The 22,363-nt window shown below is 40.3% G+C and overlaps 1 protein-coding gene across 6 annotated transcripts in view; it reads left to right on the forward strand.

The window, feature by feature from the left end:
- SMAD1 (SMAD family member 1) overlaps nt 1-20,985 on the forward strand; it is a 58,389-nt gene extending 37,404 nt beyond the window's left edge. For all 6 annotated transcript variants that reach the window (XM_075421075.1, XM_075421074.1, XM_075421072.1 and 3 more), the window contains 5 exons: nt 7,939-8,196; nt 10,906-11,022; nt 14,835-15,056; nt 17,405-17,661; nt 19,576-20,985. In XM_075421075.1, coding sequence (XP_075277190.1) covers nt 7,939-8,196; nt 10,906-11,022; nt 14,835-15,056; nt 17,405-17,661; nt 19,576-19,719 — 998 coding nt within the window. In that variant the 3' untranslated portion in view covers nt 19,720-20,985. The remainder of the gene's footprint in view (nt 1-7,938; nt 8,197-10,905; nt 11,023-14,834; nt 15,057-17,404; nt 17,662-19,575) is intronic.
- The last annotated feature ends 1,378 nt before the right edge of the window (nt 20,986-22,363 follow it).

Raw genomic sequence — 22,363 nt, forward strand, 5'->3', positions numbered from 1 at the left:
TCTGTTAAGTTTCTCTTTTTTGGAGAGCTGGCTGCTCTACATCAAGGGGCTTTATGAAGCTGATGGTGCCCATATTCCACCCAAACTGGGGGATGAGCAGTGGTTGCTTTTTCGTGAGGCAGACAAATACACTGTCAGAATGGTTGAATTTTGAATTCTGCCTGAAGACTGTGATGTTCCTTTCCATTATAACCATGAATTTAAAGTGGATGTCTGCTTCAGCAAGCTTGTTTTTGGCAAGAAACATTTTACCTAAATGTACAGCTGCTTTTCTGCCACAAGAACAGGCCGGGTACCCAGGCTCTGAGGAGAGTGGTAGGTGTGTCGTGCTGTTTTTGCTCCCAGTCTGGACTCCTTGCTTATGACTTTGACCTGATTGTTTTCATATTTGTCTTTGATCTCCTCTGCTGTTTGCTCTGAGTCTCCATAAGGCTGCACACCTACTGTAGGCACCAGGAGTGCAGAAAGAAACTTGAAATAGTGGAAATCCTGGATAAGGCAGGTTTAGACTCATATGGTCCTGGAAATAAAGGCTTCTTGAATGCTCCCCTGTACAGTATTGCAGCTCTGGTCCTCAGTGAAAGAAAAATAAGGCCTATTTAAAGGAGATTTTAAATGCTATTTGAAATCACAGAAACATTTGATTGGTCTGGTCATGCTTGTGAGCTCGCTCTCTCTAGGTGCTTTACAACCCATCTCGTTCCCCTGTACTCAACCAGCCTAGGATTGCTACATGCAAAATGAATATTCCCAGACTGTTTCTAAACAGTGTAAACTGAGAAAAGGATCTTTAAAAAGCCGTCACGATGTACTCCTCCTGCACTTCAGAATCGATGCAGCCTGTAGCGGTGGATTGCTGATGCTGCCTTCGGCAAGTGGCAGGCTGCAAATGCAGCTCCTGGGACCATCAGTTGGCAGGTGCTGCAAGTCTGTCCAGATCACAGTTGGAGACAGGAGAAAAAAGTTGGGAGTAAGTGGCAAGTCCCTTTGGGACCATGAGCTTGCCTGGCTGGGCTTTTTGGGGTCCCAGGGCTTGCTTGGTGGCTCCTGCCTTTCCCACCCAGCACCTGGGAGAAGGGGATCAGCAGGAGAACCTTTGCACTTTTTCTGGCCAGATGAAAGAGCTTTGATGGGCCCGGCTGGAGGGAGCCCAGCGGAGCAGCTGCCGGCTGACTCCCACAGCACCAGAAGTGGCAGAGGATAACGTCAGAGGGAGGGGGACAGTGGCCTGGGGAGCAAAGACGAAAGGGAAGCTGCTCCAGGAGATGTAAGGAAGAGGAAAACCCTCACGTCCCTTCAGCGTTAATAAGTAGAACCAAGTTAGAAAAATCCTTGATCCCGCATGATTTCCATAGCAGGGTTTCTGCACCTCTGCAGGCTGGGGGTGAGGGAGCAGAGCGTCATGCTGAGAAGTTTTGCCATATCACAGTGTAGCACTGCTGTTGGGCCTGACTTTAAAAATAGCGTGCTACAACAGGTGGGCACAATTGCAGGATGGTTCCCCGAAATAGCAAGCAACTGTCAGTTTGCTTGGCAAGTAATATAAAACTTTCTTCATTTCGGTTTTGCTGAATTCAATTCTAAAATTCTCTACCAGAACCGACCTGGGGGAAAGGAATTGAAATAGGGAGGCAGAAAGGAAGGAATGGTCTAACAGCAGGGTTCTTCTTGTCTAATCTCACCACGTGTCAGAAAAATGAGCTGCAGTAAAGGGATATAAGTTGTCAAGAAGGATATGTTTTTGTCCTTTTTTTTTCTTTCTTTAAAATTACCTAGATTCAGATGTTTCTTCTGACTTAAAAGACCAGTCTTCCAAGTTTTAAGCTACTCAGTAGGATGGTGACTGTGGCTTTTATAAAGGTAATTTGAACTCTGGTCTGTGTAAATGTCTGAGTTAATATACACAATCACACTGTAACTTCCTCCTGTATCAGGACTGCTTCTCCCCTCAAATCCGCTTACAAGAACTCCTTCACTGCTGTGCATACAATTAGTACTGAATTCTGAAATTGGCCTTGACAAATGTCAGTTTAATCAAAATGTTAGCTTATCAGAGCATCCTCAAATAAAGTCTAATGTTAGCTGAATATCGTACTGCAGGAAATGTACAAATATTACTTGCCAAATGCATTTAGACCAGATGTCTGATGTAAAAGTAACGCCAGCAAAGCAAGTCTTCAGCTGTAACTATGTAAAATGACAAGCTGTGGGGTCTACTGAAACTGCAAAAAAAAAAAAAAATTAAGAGTTGAGAAAACAAGACAGCTCTCAGCTTTCTCCCAGAATAGGGTGTCTGGCATGTTTGTCTGTCTGTCACCCAAAACAGGCTGCCGAGTAGCTATTATTGAGCTTTTTCACTTGCAATTACTAGAACATAGGTTTGGAGCAAAAGTCTAAAAGGCTGGCATTTCTGCTTTTGACAAAACAGTAAAACAAAGCCATGCTACCACAGCCAGTAGCACAGCCTTGCTTAAGCCAGGTGGTATTGGAACAACATCAAGTAGCTAGATCCTCAGAGATTGCTTTTGCCACAACACTATTAATATATTTTTAACTGAGAGTGAACTCTGTCCTAAGTGTAGACAATGTAAATGTGTGTGAGAACTTGTCCTCTGGTCAAATATTCATTTTTGCCAGGTCTTGTTTTAGGCAACACGGGAAAACCTAATGACATTAAAACTTTTTTTTCTACTTGGCATTTTATTGTTTACAAGCAAGATCTTGGCAAGACCTTTCAGTCAGCATGCTTCAGTGACTCTCTAATGCTACAAACAGCAAGCAAAACTAAGCACGTTCAGCTGAGCAGACGCTGGTACCTGCTCTGTTTGCACTGTGGGACTGGACTGTTTACCAGGATGCCACAGCCAACTTCAGCTGCTGTGGCCTCAAAGGCAGGAAATGAAGCTGGGAGTCTTTAAGAGGGTTGAGGGTTGAAATTTGTTAGTTGAACACTGCTGCTGTGTTTTGGGTTTTTTGTTGGCTTCCCTCCCCCCGCCCCCTTTCTCCTAAGTCTTCTTTTGCCTTACAACTTTGTCTTTGCAGGATTTTCTATCCAGTGCAGGGAGTACAAGTTCCCTCCCCCACCCCATGTTTTCATACCCATTTCCAGATAGCACGAACTGGTGTGTGAGGATTTCCCTCCTTCCCAGCCCACAGTTCTGGTTTTCTAGTAAAACATAAGTGGCTTTGCATAAATTCATATGAAAATACAGTTATGTGATGCTTGGAAATTAAAATGCACCGTCTAATGATAGTGCCCTCTGGCCTTCATTAGGGCTGGTGGCCCTGCTGTGGTATAAGCCTGTACAAACCCTTCTACAGAACATCTGACAACCAAGTTGTCATGATTTTTAAAAGCAGGAAGTGCAGTAGCAATTGCTCATCTTTTTCTTTTTTAATTCATTTTGTTATTTTATAAAGCTCACAGAAGCAATAGAATCTACTTTGGCATGGAAAGATGATCAAAGTCTGCTTTCTTATATGTGGCCTCTTGTTGTATTTCATTACTTGATCTTTCAATTTCCACACATGGAAGGAGAGATACCTACCCAAATCTTCATGTACCATGCAAAGAGGGGGAAAAAAAAAAAGAGCACTCGAGGGAAGCTAGCTGTCGTCTGGTCTTGTGTAAGATAACCAAATCCCGTCTGGGTAGAAAATATGCTACTTTGAAAGTACAGCAGGTCCTTTGGCTTGGATTAGTTGTTTTGGTTTTTGTATAGAGAAACTTTAAAAATAATGAAGTTATATTAATAAATTGGAGACTTTCTATGTTTGCTAAAATCATTATCTCCGGAATGTGAAAACAGAACAAAAAAGAAAACCAAGAAAATCTTCACTCTAGGACACCACACCTGTTAGTTTTCTGAAGAACAGGATCACGTGCTGGAGATACAAAGAGTAGAGATCAGTAGCTTTCTTCAAAGGCCACCATTGTATTTTCATAAAAGTATTTCTTTCTTGGTGTGGTTAGTTGGAACATTTATCTGAACAGCCAGGTTGACTTTGGTCTATCTTCTATATTTTTGGCATTCTTGGCTCTTAGGTGAAATAGCCCTGTGGGTGAAATTGCCTTGTAGCTGTAATTTCTTTAATACAGCTCCACTTCTTTGGTGCAGGCATACTCTGGGTATTATTTGCATGGTAAAAACAAGCTACTCAATTCCCAGGCTTGTCTACATCTAATGGCTACGTTCCACAAACATACCCAGCCTGGCTTCCAGGTGGTTTATCTTCCTCTTCAACCATTACTAGTAGCATTAGTGCTAGTAGTCATGTATTAACTCTCAACTCCAGGTCCACATTCACACAAAATCTTGGAGCAGAATTTAGCCACAGCATAGCCCTTAAAACCTTTTAATCTGGTGTTTGAGAAAGTACAGAAATCAAACTGTTGGATGACTTGTGGTTCTACTCTATTAACTTATTTTAACCATTTGAATAAGGTTGGATTTGCAAATCTGTTGCAGTAGCTTTTTAAGACAACAGTGTATTTAATAGTGTATTTCCTTTAAATATATGCATCCCTACTGAATAAAAACAATGATAATTTTTTTTAAATTTTGTTTTATTTTTTGTATTTGTGTTCTCTTCTGCTGAAGAAGGTAAAAAGGGAGAGATTCTGTCTGCAGACTGTTAGAGCAGCGTCCTCCGGAGATCTGCACAGCAAAGATGTGTACTACTTCATTATTTTATAGCAACAGGTGTGCTGGCTTAGCACAGAGTAAAGCTCTCATGCTTTCTCCCCTTCAATTATACCTCTTCTGGAGCTGGCAGCTGCAACAGAGATCAGCATCCTCCCCTGCTGTACTGAGCCTTGGTAATTTGTTATTCCATATGGTTGAGGTCTGCAACCTGATGAGAAGCTCAGTGCCTTACACAGGGGCAAGGGGAGCAAGAAAGGTATGCACCTCGCTTCATGTTTTGAACTTCTGGCATCCTTCCATACTTGCGAAGGGCCCGGTTCCTGCTCATGTCTTCACTCCTGAGTGAACAGCATTCAGAATAACTCCTCTGTGACTCTGGTGGGAGCAGCTAGCCTGCAAAAAAGCCCGTGAGCTGCAGAGAGATCAGGTTATGGCAGTGAGTGACTGTCTTGGAGTTGCACTAATTGGAGCGCTGTGGTCTCTGTCCTGCCTGATGTGGCCTTTCAGGGCTTTTCCTCCTCATTTAAGCTTGTATGTATGCAGGGAGGATGTGAATTAGGGGCAGCACTCAATGTAATTCTGCAGTGATGTTTTTGAGACTATTTGTGCTGTATTGATACCAGTTGTATTTTTTTATTTTGAAGAATTTGGCATTTAATCATTTGAGGTTGAAGTAGTTGGACAAAAAGTGTAGGTTTGCATGAGAGAGAGCTGGGAAGAGCAGACTTGTTCTTATTTCAAGGCCTTCTAAACTTCACCAGTGGATCTGCCCAACAGAAGAAAACATGCATATATACCATGGAAAAATCTGGCACTGCTTTATTTTAATTACAGAAAACACACAGAAAATATCCTGTTCTCCTGCTATTTTAAAATGCTATAAATTGTGTGGCTTTCTGTGATGTTGTGTATGTCATTGTTTAATGTGAGATGGGGGAGGGGTAAGGCAGGTGAAGTGCTTTCTGCACAAATTGACTTCAGAAAAGTTAATGGCTTGACCTTCATCCATAGGAAAGGAAGAGATAGGAAAGCTGTGTTTTTAATGCTCGGAAAAGTAAGGAAGAATCATAAAGACAGGAAAGGGAAAATACTTTTTAACACATGATCTCATTGTTTCTTTTTTCACTGGTAATTTATTAGCCCAGCAAATGTTGACTATGACAATTAAATAGTGCTTGACCTTACTGCAAAAGGACTGCTAGGTTTAACGGAATGAGCTTAATTCTGAGAGATCCTGATAGTCGGAGAGATTGGATTTGACATTTACTGTGCTGTGAATGAGGGGATTTGTGATGTCCACCTGAATGTGGAGTAACTTTTTGTTTAATAGCTTTTTCCGGTGATGCGTGAGAAGGATTGCATTAGAGACAAGCGACGGCTGAGGGAGATGCAGCTTCTCCTGGGTGTTTTGCAATTGAGAACTTCCGTAGAATGGCAGATGGATGTGTTTTGTTTCTGAAAATGCCATAATTATGAACTTTATATATTCCTTGTAAAGTGGAGTTGGTTAAAATTTTCACTTCTAAACAAACCTGCTTAGAGATGATATCTGCCTCAGATATTTGAGATCTGTTAAAAAGCTGCTCTAAGAAAGTGAGACATCAGATTAAATCTTTAAAACCTGCTTCTGACTCTAACAAACAGCCTTAATTTCAGCAGTGAGTGGTTTTTTTTTTTCAGTGTATGTTCAAGGAAGATCGCTGAGATCAAACTTTTCGTGCATTAATGCCAGTAGCGGGCACAAATCTGGTGGCTTAATTGCTTTCTTAAGTATAAGCCAAAAAAAAAAGAGCAAGGGAACTTTTTTTTTTGATTAATCTGTGACTTGCTTTAGAAATATAGAGTGAGTTTTATGTATGGCATCCTTTTGTATCCTTTTTAAACACGAGTGTGGACCTCTGGCCTGGTCTATGTGTTGAGTAGTGTCCTAATACTCTTGGATTCCATGATACTCACTTAAGTATATGAATGCTTCTGTATAAGCAAAGTGCTGGAAGAGTAAAAATGTCCCAGTGTCTTGGAAGAACCTGTTTGTCTTGGCAAGAAGATGTTGGGGTTTTTTTGTGATCAGTTTGTAATTCAAGCCTTTTGGTTTGTATAGGCTTGTTGTGTATGCGTGCTCCCGTTCCTCTTCTGTGTGCCTACCAGGTGTTGGGGACAGGGCAGGAGTCTCAGGGAGAGGCCATGGTAGCCTGGCTTGCTTTTGCTGGTTTTTGTGGGTTTTTTGGCACCCTCAGTGGAAGGCAGGCTATCCTGGGAGGTTTCTTCCAGTCCTGCTCGACCATAGAGCTGGGAAATGAAGATGCTGAAGGGGAACAGATGTGGAGAGGAATAACTTTTTTATTTCACTTCCACTTGTTTGTGCACAGGTCTCCTTCTCCCTGCCCTTGCCTCTCCTCTTCCCCCCATCACCCAAAAATCTCAATCTATAACAAGACTAGCTTTTAGTCCTTTGAGTGGCTTGTGCTTTGCTGTGAGGCATTCAAAGACAGAAGCTGAGGCACTGGAAAAAGAGCTGATTCTTTTATCTTAGTGTATCTGGTATCATATTCATATTGTCAGTCAAAAAGAGACCTTTGTTTCCTGCTGGTGAGGAGGCCTTGGGAGTGTGGTGAGACAAGTGGTTTCTGATGTGTGTTTCTCTGACCCCAGAGTAGCATATAGTTGGAGCTCAGTTGCTGCTCAGTTGGTTTTTTTAAATTACATAATTTTGTTTAAATTGCACATTTTGTAAACTGACTTGAGGAGTTAATAACTGTTTTAGTACTAACTTGTAAGAACATAGTCCAAGTTAAAAATAAAATTACATCTGTTGGGACGAGGTTGAGTTCAAGGCAGGTTAGTATTATAGTCTTCAGAAAAAAATATCTGTCCTTATTAGCATGGCTTTGGGTTACAGTCCATTACATGATTAGCAGGATCACAACTGCAGCAAAACGAACTGCATGTCAGCATTGTAAAGCACCTACTTCCCAGCATTTCTTTGTGTGAATAAAACTAAAATATAGAATTGTGGTTTGTTCTTGGCTCTTCTTCCTTGGCCCTCTGTGAAAACAAGCTGCCATCTGGCAAACCAGGTAGCTAGCACGATCACTATGAATTCAAGATATGCAGTAACTGGATATGAAGAAAAAATTTCTTGCTTAGACATGCACTCCTAGATTTGACTGCCTTGTTTTTAAGACAGATGCGAATTTTCCCTAGGGGAGGAAGAACATGGTTTTTTTCCCCTGTATAGCCTAGTCCTTGAAAATTGAGTCTCTAACGCTTTTCCCTCTTTCTCCCTTTCCAGTCCTTCCTCCGGTGCTGGTTCCAAGGCACAGCGAGTACAACCCTCAGCACAGCCTCTTGGCCCAGTTCCGCAACCTGGGGCAAAACGAGCCCCACATGCCGCACAACGCTACTTTCCCAGACTCTTTTCAGCAACCCAATAGTCACCCGTTCCCCCACTCGCCCAACAGCAGCTATCCAAACTCACCTGGAAGCAGCAGTAGCACCTACCCACATTCTCCAGCCAGCTCAGACCCAGGAAGTCCTTTCCAGATGCCAGGTACAGTCAACTTCTCTTCCTGTTCAGAAGGGAGATGGTGGTTAGACATCACCGGTATCATGATTTTCTTTGGTTAATAATACCAAATGATCAGCCAACACTTGTGTTCAACAGTGAGCTGAGATGTAAGGTGAGAAAGACTATGTAATTGCTTTGTCTAGTAATAATATTGAGGGTTTTAATGTTGTGCCTCTTTCAAACACAGTTAAAACATTATAGTAAAACTCTTCTGGGGTGGGGGGAGGGATTCAAAATGTTTTGGGAACGAGTTCAACTCTTCAGCCCACAAAGCGTGGTGTTTAATGCACAAGAAATGTAATGCTACAGATCATCCTTGCTTAGGAAAGACATCATCGTAAATTCAGCACAAGGCTTTAGTTCTGCAGAAGAAGGATGTTTCTCAAGGGGATCATGCTACTGCAACTTGGTGATAAGATTTCTTCACATAATGATGTAGTTTTAGGAAACAAATACACTTCCACTGAAAAACAGTTCCTTAAGGCCCTGAAAAAAAAAATCTTCAGGCTGTTTTACTTCCTAAAGTAAAAAAGAAGTAACAACTGTTATTGTTGACTGATGTCTGTAGAAAATTCTGTGAAGCTGTATTTTTTTTGGTCTTTATATGCAGATGGATAAAAATACTGCAGAAGCAGTCTGTGACAGACTTCTTGATTTAAATGCTAGGAGAAGGACTCCATACAAATGCTTACTGATGTTCTGCTTGCATGTTTTCTTCAGGGACTGAGGGCGTGTGTATGTAAACAAATGGGCAAACTTGTGAAAATCTGTTTTCTGTTACATGAAATCAACGTCCATAGATTTCTGCTGCTGATGGTTGTTTCTCTTTGAGATTTTTCTCTTGTGAGTGAAGGCTACTGAATTTGCAGAGTCAGAAGGGAAGGAAAGAGAGTTTGCATTGGCTTTTCTAAAAAATATGAAAACCAGCTGTCTTTCCTTCCTTTATTTTTTTTAAATATGATTGATGTGGCTGGGGCTCTTCCAGCAGAGATAAAGGCTTCCTTAAGAAGGTCTTCCTGAACACTGGCTTGTGCAAGTTCAGTTGATCCTTGAGGGGACTGTTCTGTCTGTGTGCCTGTAAAGACAAGTCAGCAGTTGTAGTGAAGAAATTGAATGAGAGAAGAGGTCAAGATCCTGATGTCCTTGATGCTTATCTCTGGGCAGTTGGCTGTCTTGCACTAATGGGTAAAGAGGCTGAATTTTGGAAAATACAAAAAAAGGAGCAAACCATTTATCTAGACATCTTGAAAACTTTGTAGATACTGGCTAATTTGTTGCCTGTGGCTTTACAGTCTTGTTTCCCTATCCATGTGTCACTGACATCATGTTGCCACACACATGAATGTTTAAGGCTTGGTAAAACACGACTGTGCAGACTGTTAAGCTTTTAATGCAGTCCTGTTGTCATCTTTGTCTTTCTCTTTTGCTCTCTTGTCCAACTGATGGTATTCAAGCAAAGGAATTAACAAAGTACCTGCCAGCCTTAGATGTAAAACTCTCAACACGGTGTCTCCTAAACAATAAGCAGTCAATAGATTTCATTAACATGTGTTTTCTTTAAATCCCCCCCCCAAACAACACCAAAACAACAAAGAAACCAGACAAAAACCCAAAACTTACAAGCAGTGGTATGATTCTCTTGCCATTTGTTGATGCTAATTTGGTTTTCAGGGTTTTGGAGGCCCCTGTGTTTATTTGCTGTGGTAGTTTGCAATCCATGCTCTCAGTAATGGAAGTAAATGTGGGATGAGCCGCCACCATGTTCACCGGAGTTAGTACAGTGGTAGTCTAATCTCAGCTTTTGTAGTGAAAGCTTGCAGGAGTCAGGCAAGGGTTTCTCTCTTTTGCATGTACCTCTGTGCAGTTGATTTGGAGAAGAGTGTCCTCTGGCGTATTGGGAAGTGGTGGTATTGGCAACTTCCTGCAGCTTCTAAGAAGCCATTCGGGAAGCTTTCCCAGAAGTGAAATAGGCAGCTGGAGGGCAGTGCAAGTAGCCGGCTGGGATGCTTCAACCAGGGCTGAAAGCACTGTGTTAGTGAGTACGGTCATTGTGCATGGGCTAGTTCTGTGCTAGTGATTCAATCCTGAACAAGGCAGTCCAGCCAGTAAGAGACACTGGCAGATAATTCCAGACCCAGATGGCTACTCCTGTAGAATCTGGGTTCCTGAACACTTTCTACTGTTCCGAATCTAGGGAAATAAAACTAATACTTTGCAATTACCATAATAAAGTCCTGGATATATCTGGGATGTTTGCATACTCTGCTAATAGAATCATGTTGGAAACAGAAGAGTTCAAACTGAAAGTTTTCTGCTCCAATTTCTATTCACATTGACCGTATTTGATATCTACCTCTGGCCTGGTCCTGAGACCTGTTTGTGCCTTAAAGTCTACAAGTCACTTTCAACCTGCAAAATACGTGGGCTGGAAACACAGCTGAGCTTTCTTTTGTGGCTTGACGGGGGGGAAGTAACTTGGTTTTGTTGCAGTTGTGCTTAATATGCACAGTAATTCTTTACTTTTTCTGATTCAAGGTCCATGATTGCTTTCTCAGATTTCTGGTGGGTGGAAGTTTATAGCTGAGTCAGGCTGGAAGCATTTCCAGGCTAAAACTGCTTATGTGGGTATGTATATATACTTCAAAGAGAGGAAAGGACTCGTGTATGTATCTCTGCCTTTTCTATATTTAGCGGATACTCCCCCTCCTGCTTACCTGCCTCCGGAAGATCAGATGACACACGATACCTCCCAGCCTATGGATACCAACATGATGGCACCTGCAATTCCCCCTGACATACACAGAGGAGGTAAAAACACTTCCTTCTTGTATTCTGGTTTGCTTCTTAAGAGTAAAGAACTTTCACAGCTTACTTTTCATAACTGAGTTTTAATTGTATGTTGTTTATGGAAATCTTTAGCAGTAGAAAAGGAAAAAAAAACAGGTAATTTTTATCCGTTGTTCTAAGAGATGAAAATGTAAATCTGGAGCTAAATAATTATAAATCTAAATATTTATTTAGAACAAGAAGCTATCACATGACTCTTTAAAAATGTAAAATGTATGGGGTTGATTACTTTATTGCTCCCAACCAACAAAATAACCAAAATTATTTTATGTTTTGTATCTGGAACTTCCACTAATCACCGAATAGAAATAATTCCTATGATGCTGCACATTTCTGCATGCCATGCTGAAATTACATGTGTGCAAGGAGAGGAATCTCTTTCTCTCTTATGATTACAGTGATTTAATGGAACAATGCAGTTAATGCTATATAAAGCCTACTGAATTGTGGATGACAGTAGATGTGGTCAAGTATAACTCTCCAAGCAAAGACTTGGATTAGAGGATTGATGCTAATACTGTCAGTTATGTAAACACCCAGAGACATTTTACACGGGCAGCTGGAATATCTGTGTTTTTTTCTTTTGAGACAATGCATCTCATAAAATTGTCTTTCATTATTATATTTTTGTCCTGAATTCAAAATTTCAGTCCTTAAAGAGTATGCTCTGCTTTTAATAATTTACCCTTCTCCTGGTCATAAGGGCATTTGAGGGGTTTTGTGTTGTTCCATCTTTGAGTCATACAGTGATAGCACTTGGTTCAGAATTCAGAGCTGTCTGCCTGCAGTGTGGAATTGCTACAGACTTTAACATCTGTATTAAAAAAACCCCTATTGCTTTATGTACTATGACACAGACATCTTTTTACACACAGCTTTTTAAAGCCTTTGCAGCCAGCCGTGACTGCTGAGTAAAGGATTTAGTGCATTCATCACATTGTGAGAAATAGCCCCTTTAGAGAACACATAAGCTTACACAGTTGTGGCCCATGCCAAGAAAGAGCAGCAAGCTGGATGCTGTGCCAGAATGATTATCAAGATATCAAGATCACAAGCATATGAACAATTTAACCGCTGTTTGATTTTTTTTTTTTTTTTTTTTTTTTTTGTGTGTGTGTGTGTGCTTGTTTTGTTGCTAAGCTTAATGTCTGGTTTCAGGAAGTATGTTTGCCCTCTTAGAACAATTTGAGTAGTTTTTGTGCTAACCTGTTTGCTCTCTGCGTGGAATGAGTTTTGCATGTGATAAACCCCATCTGTAGCATTTCCACTCTTCCCAGATCCAATACACTCTGTGTGAATGTATAGTTCTTGCTGGCCCAGAGTAAATTTATCAATGTTTATGCCTAACTGCAGACTTTTGCATGTATGTCCCTCTCACAAAATACACGAGTACTGCAGCATTCATCTATTACATGAAAGTTGATAAAGATAAAAGGGTTTACACTTTTTCTTCCTTTTTAACATTCAACCATTTAAAAATAAAAATTGTGTCTATTAGTATTTTTCTCTCCTAGCTGTTTAGTACAATGGATTTTCACCTCAGTCTCTTCATTAAAAAAAAAAAAAGATACCTTACTTCTGTGTGCCTTCATGTGTTTATTATTCATATATGTATGCTGTAATTGCACTACTTCTACAACCTGCAGCAGATTTTTTTTTTTTTAAAGAAGAGTTTTTACTACCAACTTACTGCAGCATTTTTTTTGCAAATTTTTTAGGAGCATGTTCTTCACAGTGATTTGTTAGTCTTAAGAGATTCGATTTAACAAGCTTCATCCTGTCAATGAAGTTGGGTGATTTCCATTGTTGGCTCGTGCTGGGAATAGAGAGACTAAATGCACCTGCTCTGCATGACTTAAAGCAAATGTAAGGAAGTTAGTATGAAATCTGTGTGAGAGAGATATGATTCATTCTGTAAGAATGGACAGTTGGCAAGATTTCTTCCTGACTTTGAGAACTGCGGCAAAGCTGCAGCTTTGATAATTGCTGGCATCTTCATGGGAATGAAAAATGTAGTAACCTCTTACTAATAATTAATGACTGATTTATTTAATTTTTGTTTTTTTTTTTTTTTTTACAATGACGTGAATAGATGGAAAATGCTAGAGTATCAGGAAAGATCAGCTCCTTTTTACCGGTGTTTTAAGCAAGTTGTTGGTCAGCAGTAGACACTACGCTCAGAAGTCTTGCACAGTGATGTAGGATTTGTTATCATGCTTTTGATTACTTGCCACCTTTTGTATCTGCTGTGTACTGCTGGTTTGGAGGGGACTTTTTGTTTTTTGTTTTGCACATGTCAGAAAACTCGTAGCGGTATCACCTGTGAACAAAGGAAGATAGGAACACTTGTCTTGGCTGATTTCAGTAAAGACTTGGGGCTGGGAGAAGAAAACCTCTGGTCAGAGAAACAAGCTTTCCTGTAATACCAGTCTGATTTTCATTTTAGCACTTTGACCTGTAGTTGGAGCTTTAATCTGGAAAGTTGGTATCTGAGCAGCAAGTCCAGCTGTGCTAGGCTTAGCAGTGAAATAGTCTCCTTCATTGAAAAGAAATCACATAAAGCAACCACATCCCTTCACTAGCGTCCTTTTATTTGGAGGCAGTTTAATTTTGTAGCTGGCACTTCAAAGAATGCACGCTGGGTGGAGATATCTGAAGAAGCCTATACTGTTGTTGGACATCCACTGGGAAACTCTTTTTGGTAGAGACCTTCGGTATCATTTGGAGAAATGTTCCCCATGCACAGTCACAAGTGTTACCTCAAGACTTAGGTGTGTTTCTAGAGCTTGATGGGTAGAAGTCATGAACCAGGAATTTCCTGTCTGCATTCTGCACAATTCCCAGCTTCAGTTAGGAGCTGCTGAGGAGCAGCTGCTTGTTACCAGAGTCTGGAAAACCATGTTCTGAGAAGTTCTGGCTATTACTCAACGAGTAATTCTTTTGGTGATGAACAGTTGCAGATTTTGCATTTGGTAGCACTTGATGAATAAAAGGTTCTCATTAAATAATATCTTCCTCCATTTCATTTGCTCTTCAGCCCAGCGTAATTGTTAGGATCCTGTGCATTATGCTTCCGATCCCAAGCAGTATGTATTCATATTGAAGATGTGCTTCATGCACGTTCTGCAGACAAATGTCAGTCTCTCAGGAGAGCCCAGGAGAAAGATTGGTACATTCCCTGAATCCTGAAAGATTGATCTACTGACTGTATATTTAAGCTACCTTGCTATACTTCTTTTTACTCAAAGTTACAAATGGTCTGTTGTGCAGTTGTGTGATGCTGTTTCTCCCTGTCACTATACAATGTTGCAGTAAGCACAGAGATGACTTGTAATGTGGTAGCTGAGTAAAATGAACTGAAGTAGAAGTTCATTTACTAAATTGGAAAGAATGCTGAGCTATGTAATTGCGGTATTACTCTGCTGTCCGGGCCCAACCATAGCATGTTGTAGAAAGTGTGCCAGGGATATTAGGGTGCTGCTTGGTATGTGCCTGGGAGCTTCCTGCACTTCTCTGTGCACATCTAGTGCCAACCTTTGTCTCCTGTGAGACTTGTGCAAGTAAAGTTGAGGTGAAATTATTCTGTGATGTGTCTGTGGCTATGAAAATTTAAAAAATAACTGAAGATAGAAGAGCCTTCATTTAGCTGCATTTGCTTATCCAGCTCATCTTTCAGTGATCTTCAGCCAAAGTCTGCAGGTTTATAAACCTTTACATCTCAAGCCTGTGTTCCAGAGCATTTAGATTGTAATGTTTCCATTGTTGCTTTACAGACGTTCAGGCAGTTGCTTACGAAGAGCCGAAGCACTGGTGCTCCATTGTCTACTATGAGCTGAATAATCGCGTCGGGGAGGCGTTCCATGCTTCTTCCACCAGCATCCTTGTGGATGGCTTCACTGATCCTTCAAACAACAAGAACAGATTTTGCCTGGGGCTGCTCTCAAATGTTAACCGCAACTCCACCATTGAGAACACTAGGCGACATATTGGCAAAGGTGAGTTTTGGATGTTTGCATCAATTTTTGTGTTGGGGGAGTGGCGTTTCCCATAGACACAACAACCTGCGCTGCTTGCCTCGAGCAGGCTGGTCTTCCCAAGTACATGGGATAAGTGCTTGTGTTGATAAAGATATATTTTTCTGGCCAGGTCTTATAAGCAAAGTATTGTTCTTACCTGATATGTAATTACAGGAAGCTTTTACCCTTAATCAATTTTTAATTGTCCGAAGGCTATCATAATCTTAATTGGAATGAGAGCTTAAGGCAGTTTGTCTAATGAAATGTCTTGATTTATCTTGATTGTTGGTGTATATTGAAATGAAAATTATAGTCCTTGGCACCAAATTTTTAGCTAGCCTTAGTTCCAACATAAATTAGCTATCCTAACATGTATTTAGACAGACAATCTCCTAAAACAGTTTTTCCAAATTAATTTGTCACAGACTGGTGATTCTTTCAGGGGGAACTTTGTGCTTCCCTTCTGTGGCTGTGACAGTGTCCTGCAAAAGAGAAAAGCTGCTGGTTTTTGTCTGACAATACAGTCCTCTTTTCTGAGAACTTGCCTATAAGGCAAGTGACAGGCAAAACTGACATTACCCCCTGCAATGGGACATTCCTGCCAGACAAATTTTGTAGGTGTTTGCTTTATTAGTAAACTCTAAATTTTCCGAGACACTTGAGGGTTCAGCATGCCCAGGTAGTGTGGTGTATGTTGTAAGTGCCCATTAATGAAGTATCTTCCTCCTCCTTAGAGGAAGAAAGGATTGAAACTGAAGAGAACTGTCAGGTCTTCAAGTTTCAGCCCTTGGTCTGGAGAGCTTTTCTCTACGTGAGGACTTGTGCAGCTCTCAGCAGTACACCACAGCTGTGCTGTGCCACTCAAGTCCTAATACTTCTTACTTCTTTTCCTCCCCATGCATCTTACCAAGTATCAAGATATTTATTCAACACCTCATTCATTTTCCTGTTAAAAGTAACCCAGCTACAAGCAAAGTTCTGCTGAAGCACTTTGCTGTGTGTGCACCAAAGGAGAGTGTGGAAGAGACAAGGATGCTTTGGAATAAGTACAAGTGTACAACTAATTATGATGTAGAAAACTTAGTCTTTGAAGAAGGAGGAGTAAACCCCAAACTTGAAGGCATAGCCATAAATGGTTTTGCATATCAGTTGGGAGTATATGTATACCCACACAGGTACATGCATAGTCAGCGACAAAACCTTATGTGACAGACCACAGTCTAAGGCTTTCTGACTTATACTTCAGTTTTGCTTTTAAGTTCTCTGTGTTCATTTCTCTGACTTGTGACATTGTGGGAGGTGAAAGCTTTAATCAGCAAATAATCCATTTTTAAACACAAAAGGCACATTTTCTTGCTTTCTCAAAGCCTTTGGAATTGAGCCCTACTGACAGCAAATCTCCACAAAGGTTCCATGTATGTCACTCTTCTGGCGCTTGCTGCCACCAGTGGCAGGTGAGGGAGCAGGCAGTAGAAGGGGAAAGGACTGCAAAATTGGTGTGTACCCTCGTTTGACAGATACATTTGAGGAATATAGAATCAGTTAACTTGGAAGAGACCTTTAAGATCTATGAGGTCCCTTCCAGGCCAAATGACTCTATGGTTCTATGATCATCGAGTCTACCACTGCGAAGGCCACCACTAAGCCATGTCCCTAAGCACCATGTCTCCATGTCTTTTACATACCTGCAGGGATGGTGACTCAACTACTTCCCTGGGCAGCCTGTTCAAGTGCTTGATAACCCTTTCAGTGAAGGAATTTTTCCTAATACCCAATCTAAACCGTCCCGGCACCTCTTGAGGCTATATAAGGGCCATTTTCTTTTTCCAGCTTTTTGGAATTAAAGCTTGCTGAAAAAACTCATGCTACCCAAAATAGTATTCAGGGCTTTTCAAGAGAATCCAACTTGGGGCTGCTTTAGTATCTACATATTATACAGTAGGTTTCTGCTTTCTTCTTTTGCATTGCCAATTATTATTTTACATAAATATAATGAGAAAAAAGTTCAAGTGGTCACGCTAGCCAATGTACTGCATCAAAACTAGTGCAGTGCTTGCTAGTTTATTGTTGTTGAATGTACAACATGTTAAAATGCAGGAATTATCAATTTCCCTTATGTACATACATATACACCCTCCTTTCAAATTCCACCCTGCTGATGAAACGGAAAAGCAAAAGTCAAGTTTGAAGACAGACAGCTGGTGGTCTGATGTGCAGTTAATGTTTAACTCTCTAAGCGGAAACATACGTCTGTGGAGACAGAGCATGAAAAATAAGTGCACAGTATGAATTCGTCTAACCTCCTTATGTCAACCTTCTCCTCCTAGGTGTTCATCTCTATTATGTTGGTGGGGAAGTATATGCTGAATGTCTTAGTGACAGCAGTATTTTTGTACAAAGTCGTAACTGCAACTACCATCATGGGTTCCATCCCACCACAGTCTGCAAAATCCCCAGTGGCTGCAGTTTGAAGATTTTTAATAATCAAGAGTTTGCTCAGCTTTTGGCTCAGTCAGTGAACCATGGCTTTGAGACAGTGTATGAGCTTACGAAGATGTGCACTCTCCGTATGAGTTTTGTAAAGGTACGTGAAAATTTGGTTGAGATTAAGAAAAAATAATTCATTTCGCTTACAAAATAGTGTGGTGAGTTTTAATTGTCCAGTATCTCCCTCCATTGGCCTTTTAATAGCTGTTGAATTTTAAGTATGCAATGATATTTGTTAAGTGTAAGACAGATCTTAATGAAAGAAAATTGTCTTTGTGGACAAAAATCCATCTGATGCGCATACTTTGAAAGCTTGAGGTAACTTGGAAAAGGTGTTTCTTCACAAAAGTCAGTAGTCACTTGTGAAGCGTTTCTGTCATGTCTGTTAACTATTCTAACTTCATTGAATTGCCCCTTGTAAATTTTTACTGTTTTCAGTTTATATTTAATATGTGTATAGATAGTGTGTGTGTATATATATAGAATTATTTGCATAATTGCTCTGGAATTACGGGGCTTGTCTTTTTAATTTTGTGGGATATGGCAAAATACAGTACAGGTAAGTTTTGAAAAGAATTGAATCATTAATTACTTGGCCTAAAAGTGGAAAAGCCACCAATTAATTATGTAACATCATGTTTTGCTCCTTTTTTTGCCCATTGTTACGGTCCATGCCAGCTCCTGCTCTGTAAGAGACCCAGCTGAACTTCATGCTTCTGTTCCTAGGTGGTATTTTTGGGGAGCTGAGCTGGGACTGCAGTGTAAGTCATTATAGCGGTTGTGGAAGTGTAGATAGCATAATCCTCTAAATCTGTCTTGACCAGCATCCCCCAGATTAAGAGCTACAGTAATTATTTAGAATAATATACGTTCCTTTCTTTTCGGGGGGGGGCATGCAAGGTAGAGATTTGTGATGTGGCTGTGAATGTCAACGTGTGTACTGATGTAAAAGGGCTGGTCACATACATGAAAGTAGTCAAAAGAAAATGGTAATATGATGAAATCCTCTTCTTGATAGGAGGAGGATGGAAACTTTCAGATGTGCTAGGACAGGGGTTCCTAAAATGGAATAGATTGTTTATAGCTCTGCATCCTATGGAGTTGTACAGCAGTGTTGCCTGAACAGTTGCACAGGACCTCCTGTGTATTGGATGTTGCACTGCACAGTGTTTAGAGCTGCTGCCAACTGTGTTGGGAGCTGGGTGACCCCTTCATTATGGGTTAATATAGAGCAGAGGAAGGTGTAGCTGCAGCTATCGTTAGTCATGTCTCCAGACCTGCCCCAAAAATGGTTGATTTACAAAATTATTTTGATTCCTGTTTAAATATCTGCTTACATCTTTGATAGTTACTGTAACTGAATTGAGTATGATCTGAAACAAAACCTCTCTTGTCTTAACTTGAGAAATAGCCTGCTGGGGAATGACCATGCCCTCTTTCTCCAAAGAGGAATGTTTCTGACTTATTGCTTGGTTTATTGTGTCCGTCCTGCGAATGATGCTTTGGTTCTTGTCAGACAGATGCCTCACCCTCACTTCCATAATGTCAGTCTATGACCTCATTTTTTAATTTGTTAATCTGTTTGGCCGCATTTCCCCCCAGTTTGTTCTATTTTTGGTCTTGGCAGAGAAGACTTGAGTATCACCCCTTTCAGAGGCTTTATTGGGACATGATGCAGCTGGCAGTGAGGTATGGGGAAATTTTGCACTGCCACAGGTTATGTCTTTAGGAATTTAAAGACTTCCATTCCAAGAGATCAAGAGATCTCAAAATGACACTTCGTCCAAATTTTAACTTCTTTTTTTTTTTTTTTTTCCAACTTCGTATTTGTTTGTTGAAGTGTGATAATGGATGGTGCATCAAGGGTGTTATGCTACCCTGCTGATAATGACTGTTGGAAGCGAGAGTATTTTGGTAAGAAAGATGATGGGTGAAGTATGCTTCTCATGTATTTGATATTACAAAATAAGGTGATTTTTTTTTCTTTCCCCACTTCTGATTCTGCTTCCAGGGTTGGGGAGCTGAATATCATCGCCAAGATGTAACGAGCACTCCATGCTGGATAGAGATACATCTTCACGGTCCCCTTCAGTGGCTGGATAAAGTACTTACTCAGATGGGCTCTCCTCATAATCCTATATCTTCAGTGTCTTAAAAGGTCCCAAGCTTCTGCATTTTGGAAACAACTGAGCCCTGCATGTACTTGAAGGATGTATGAGTCAGACAGACACATCCCCCCCCCGCCCTGAACTGGCAACAGCAGAATAAGAGCCATGAAAATGCTTGACTTCTGTGACCAACTGTTGGATTCAGAAAAAAAATAAATAACCCCCTTTGACGTACTGTTGGTATCAAGAATTTTAGTTTGCATTGTAATATACTATTGCAATGTTGATTTGCAGGGCTTAATGCGACGGAGATGACTGAGCCAAAACCACAATCTGTCGGACCGTGTTTGCAAAGGATCTTCCTGTAGCTGGCACTCTGAGATTCTCTTTCTTCCTTACGTTCAGTGCTCGCTGTTTTCCATGTGTCCTCTGGGGCTAAGAGCCAACGTTGGTGAAGTCTGCTTTTTGCAGGCTCTGTGCAGTACATTTGAAAACCATTTGTGCAAGTTGATGGTTGCTGCTCTCTTTAAGAGGGGAAAAAAAAAGAAGTAATAAGGTTTAATCTCAATAACTGTGTAACAATCTTTGAAATTGTGTCCTGACCATACTGCTGTAAGAATGTTAGGTATGTTTTTTGCTAAATGTATGTATTGTGTATTTGAAAGTTTAGAAATTAATTAGATTTAGACCATAAAGGAATTAGGAATATTTGAATGGGGGGAGGTGGGAGTGGGAAGGCAAAATGACAACCAAAATGTAGAATATATTGTAAACTTAGCTTTTTAGTTTAAACTGAGGTCTGAGTTTTGCTGTGCATTTCATTTTTATAGTGGCTTCTTGTTAATCCTGACTATTTTTGACTCTTCATTTTTCCCCAAAACAATTGTGCAGCTGGTTAATTCTTTTACCTGTGAAGAGGACAAAACAATTAATTCCTGCAGTTGTAAGGCTGCAGCTCTATGTATTTTAAGACAAAATTGTACAGAGTGCTCTTTAACTATTGAGCAGTTTTATACAGTTTATGTAACAGAAGTAGGCTTTTAATTTTGTAAGAGAATCTTGTTTTGCCAAACCTAGTAACTGTTAATTGTTTGGAGGACTTCAAAATCCCTATGTGGGTCTATTTCAAACTTCAAAAAATATATATTTTTAATTTTTACTTTTTTTTTACTGCTTGGTTTATTTTATTCTCTTTGATCTTTTATATTCACGTAAGCTGTAGTACTTTAAGTACCTTTATTCCAAAACTGGTGAGTCCTCTTTACTGGAAGTTTTGAATAAAACCTGTTGTTACTGCTTATATTTGATTAAAACCTTGTCTTGTCCACTTCTTAGTAGACTCTTAACAAACCACATAAAGGTATAGTCTTGGAGGAGGATCAACTAGAAATGAAGATAAGCTGACCGTAGACATTTATGATTAGTACAGGTTAGTAACCCTACTAAACTTAGTATATGAGATAAATGAGTACTCTAGAGAGAAAGATTTCTTAACCCGGCAAGTCTAGAATGGATGCAGTAACACTGAAGTATCCTGGCCACTTAGTTGAATTTCTGTGAGATTTCAACATACAATATCTGTATGAGAAGAGATTTTGCTGAGGTTGCACCATCAGCGGACTCTCGCTGCTCCTTGCCATGGCTGTGGTGAAAAGCCTCCATGCTCCTTTCCCCCACACCTCTGCTCTGGGGAGAGGTGAGGGAAGGACAGTCCCTTTGCAGCTGCGAAGTGTTTTGTCAGGTGCTGGGATGATGGAGTTTGAGAGACTGGGAGTTGACTGGAGATTCAGTGCCTGTGCCTGGTTATAATGGACCATGCAGCACCAACAGTAGCATGAGGGAAAGCTGAGCAACAGAGATGAATGTGTGTTCAGCCAGATGTATGCATGTGTATGTCACTGTCGTGAGAAATAGCCCTTTTTGGAGAGTAAGTCAATCCCATCTCTTTTTGGTTGTTGTTGTTGTTAAAAGTTAATTCCATTGCTTGGTTTCGTGTACATTTTTAAAACTAATCCTTCTTCCCCTGCTAAGAGGAAAAAAATTCCATAATGTTCAAGTTCTCTGTTTAGTAGAACTTAGTGACTTTTTTATATTTGCAAGATGCAAGAACTTTTTTTTTAATTCCGTTTAACATACATTTTTCATAAAGAAGCAGTCATATTACAAATGTAAGTCTTAAAAATAAGTAAAATTTTAAAATGACCAAAAAAAGAAAGAATGCTGTTTGCGGTTCAGTCACTGTCTCTGTTTTTTCCATCTTCAGCCCTTGCTACATTAAATCCCAGCTGTTCCCAACCAGTTTCCTTCCTTCTTTTGGAATACAGCACTGAGGTAGTGACTTTTTTTTTTTTTTTAAAATCAGTGCTGTAACCATCCATCTTGCAAGTCTTAAGGGTGTTTCTGTTTGGATGTTTTCATATTTGGATGATCCTGCACAAGTTGTGGTAAACACTGTAATAGCTTTGGAGTAGGAGAAGACAGTTTTATGTTGTGAGTGTTTTTGAATGTTAGTGTCTTGTATGTTTTGGGCTGTAATGCCTCTGTGTTTTTCCAAAATGGGGATTAAAATCAGAAAATACTAGCTCTGCACTGTCTCAGAAATTTTCAGTGGTAATACTTCTGTGGGGTCCTAGTTTTTGTGAGTTCCTTCTGTTTGTATGCTGTTGATACTGTTGAAGTGCAGCGTACACA

Source organism: Opisthocomus hoazin, chromosome 5 (genome assembly GCF_030867145.1).
Source record: "Opisthocomus hoazin isolate bOpiHoa1 chromosome 5, bOpiHoa1.hap1, whole genome shotgun sequence".
Lineage (NCBI taxonomy): Eukaryota > Metazoa > Chordata > Aves > Opisthocomiformes > Opisthocomidae > Opisthocomus > Opisthocomus hoazin.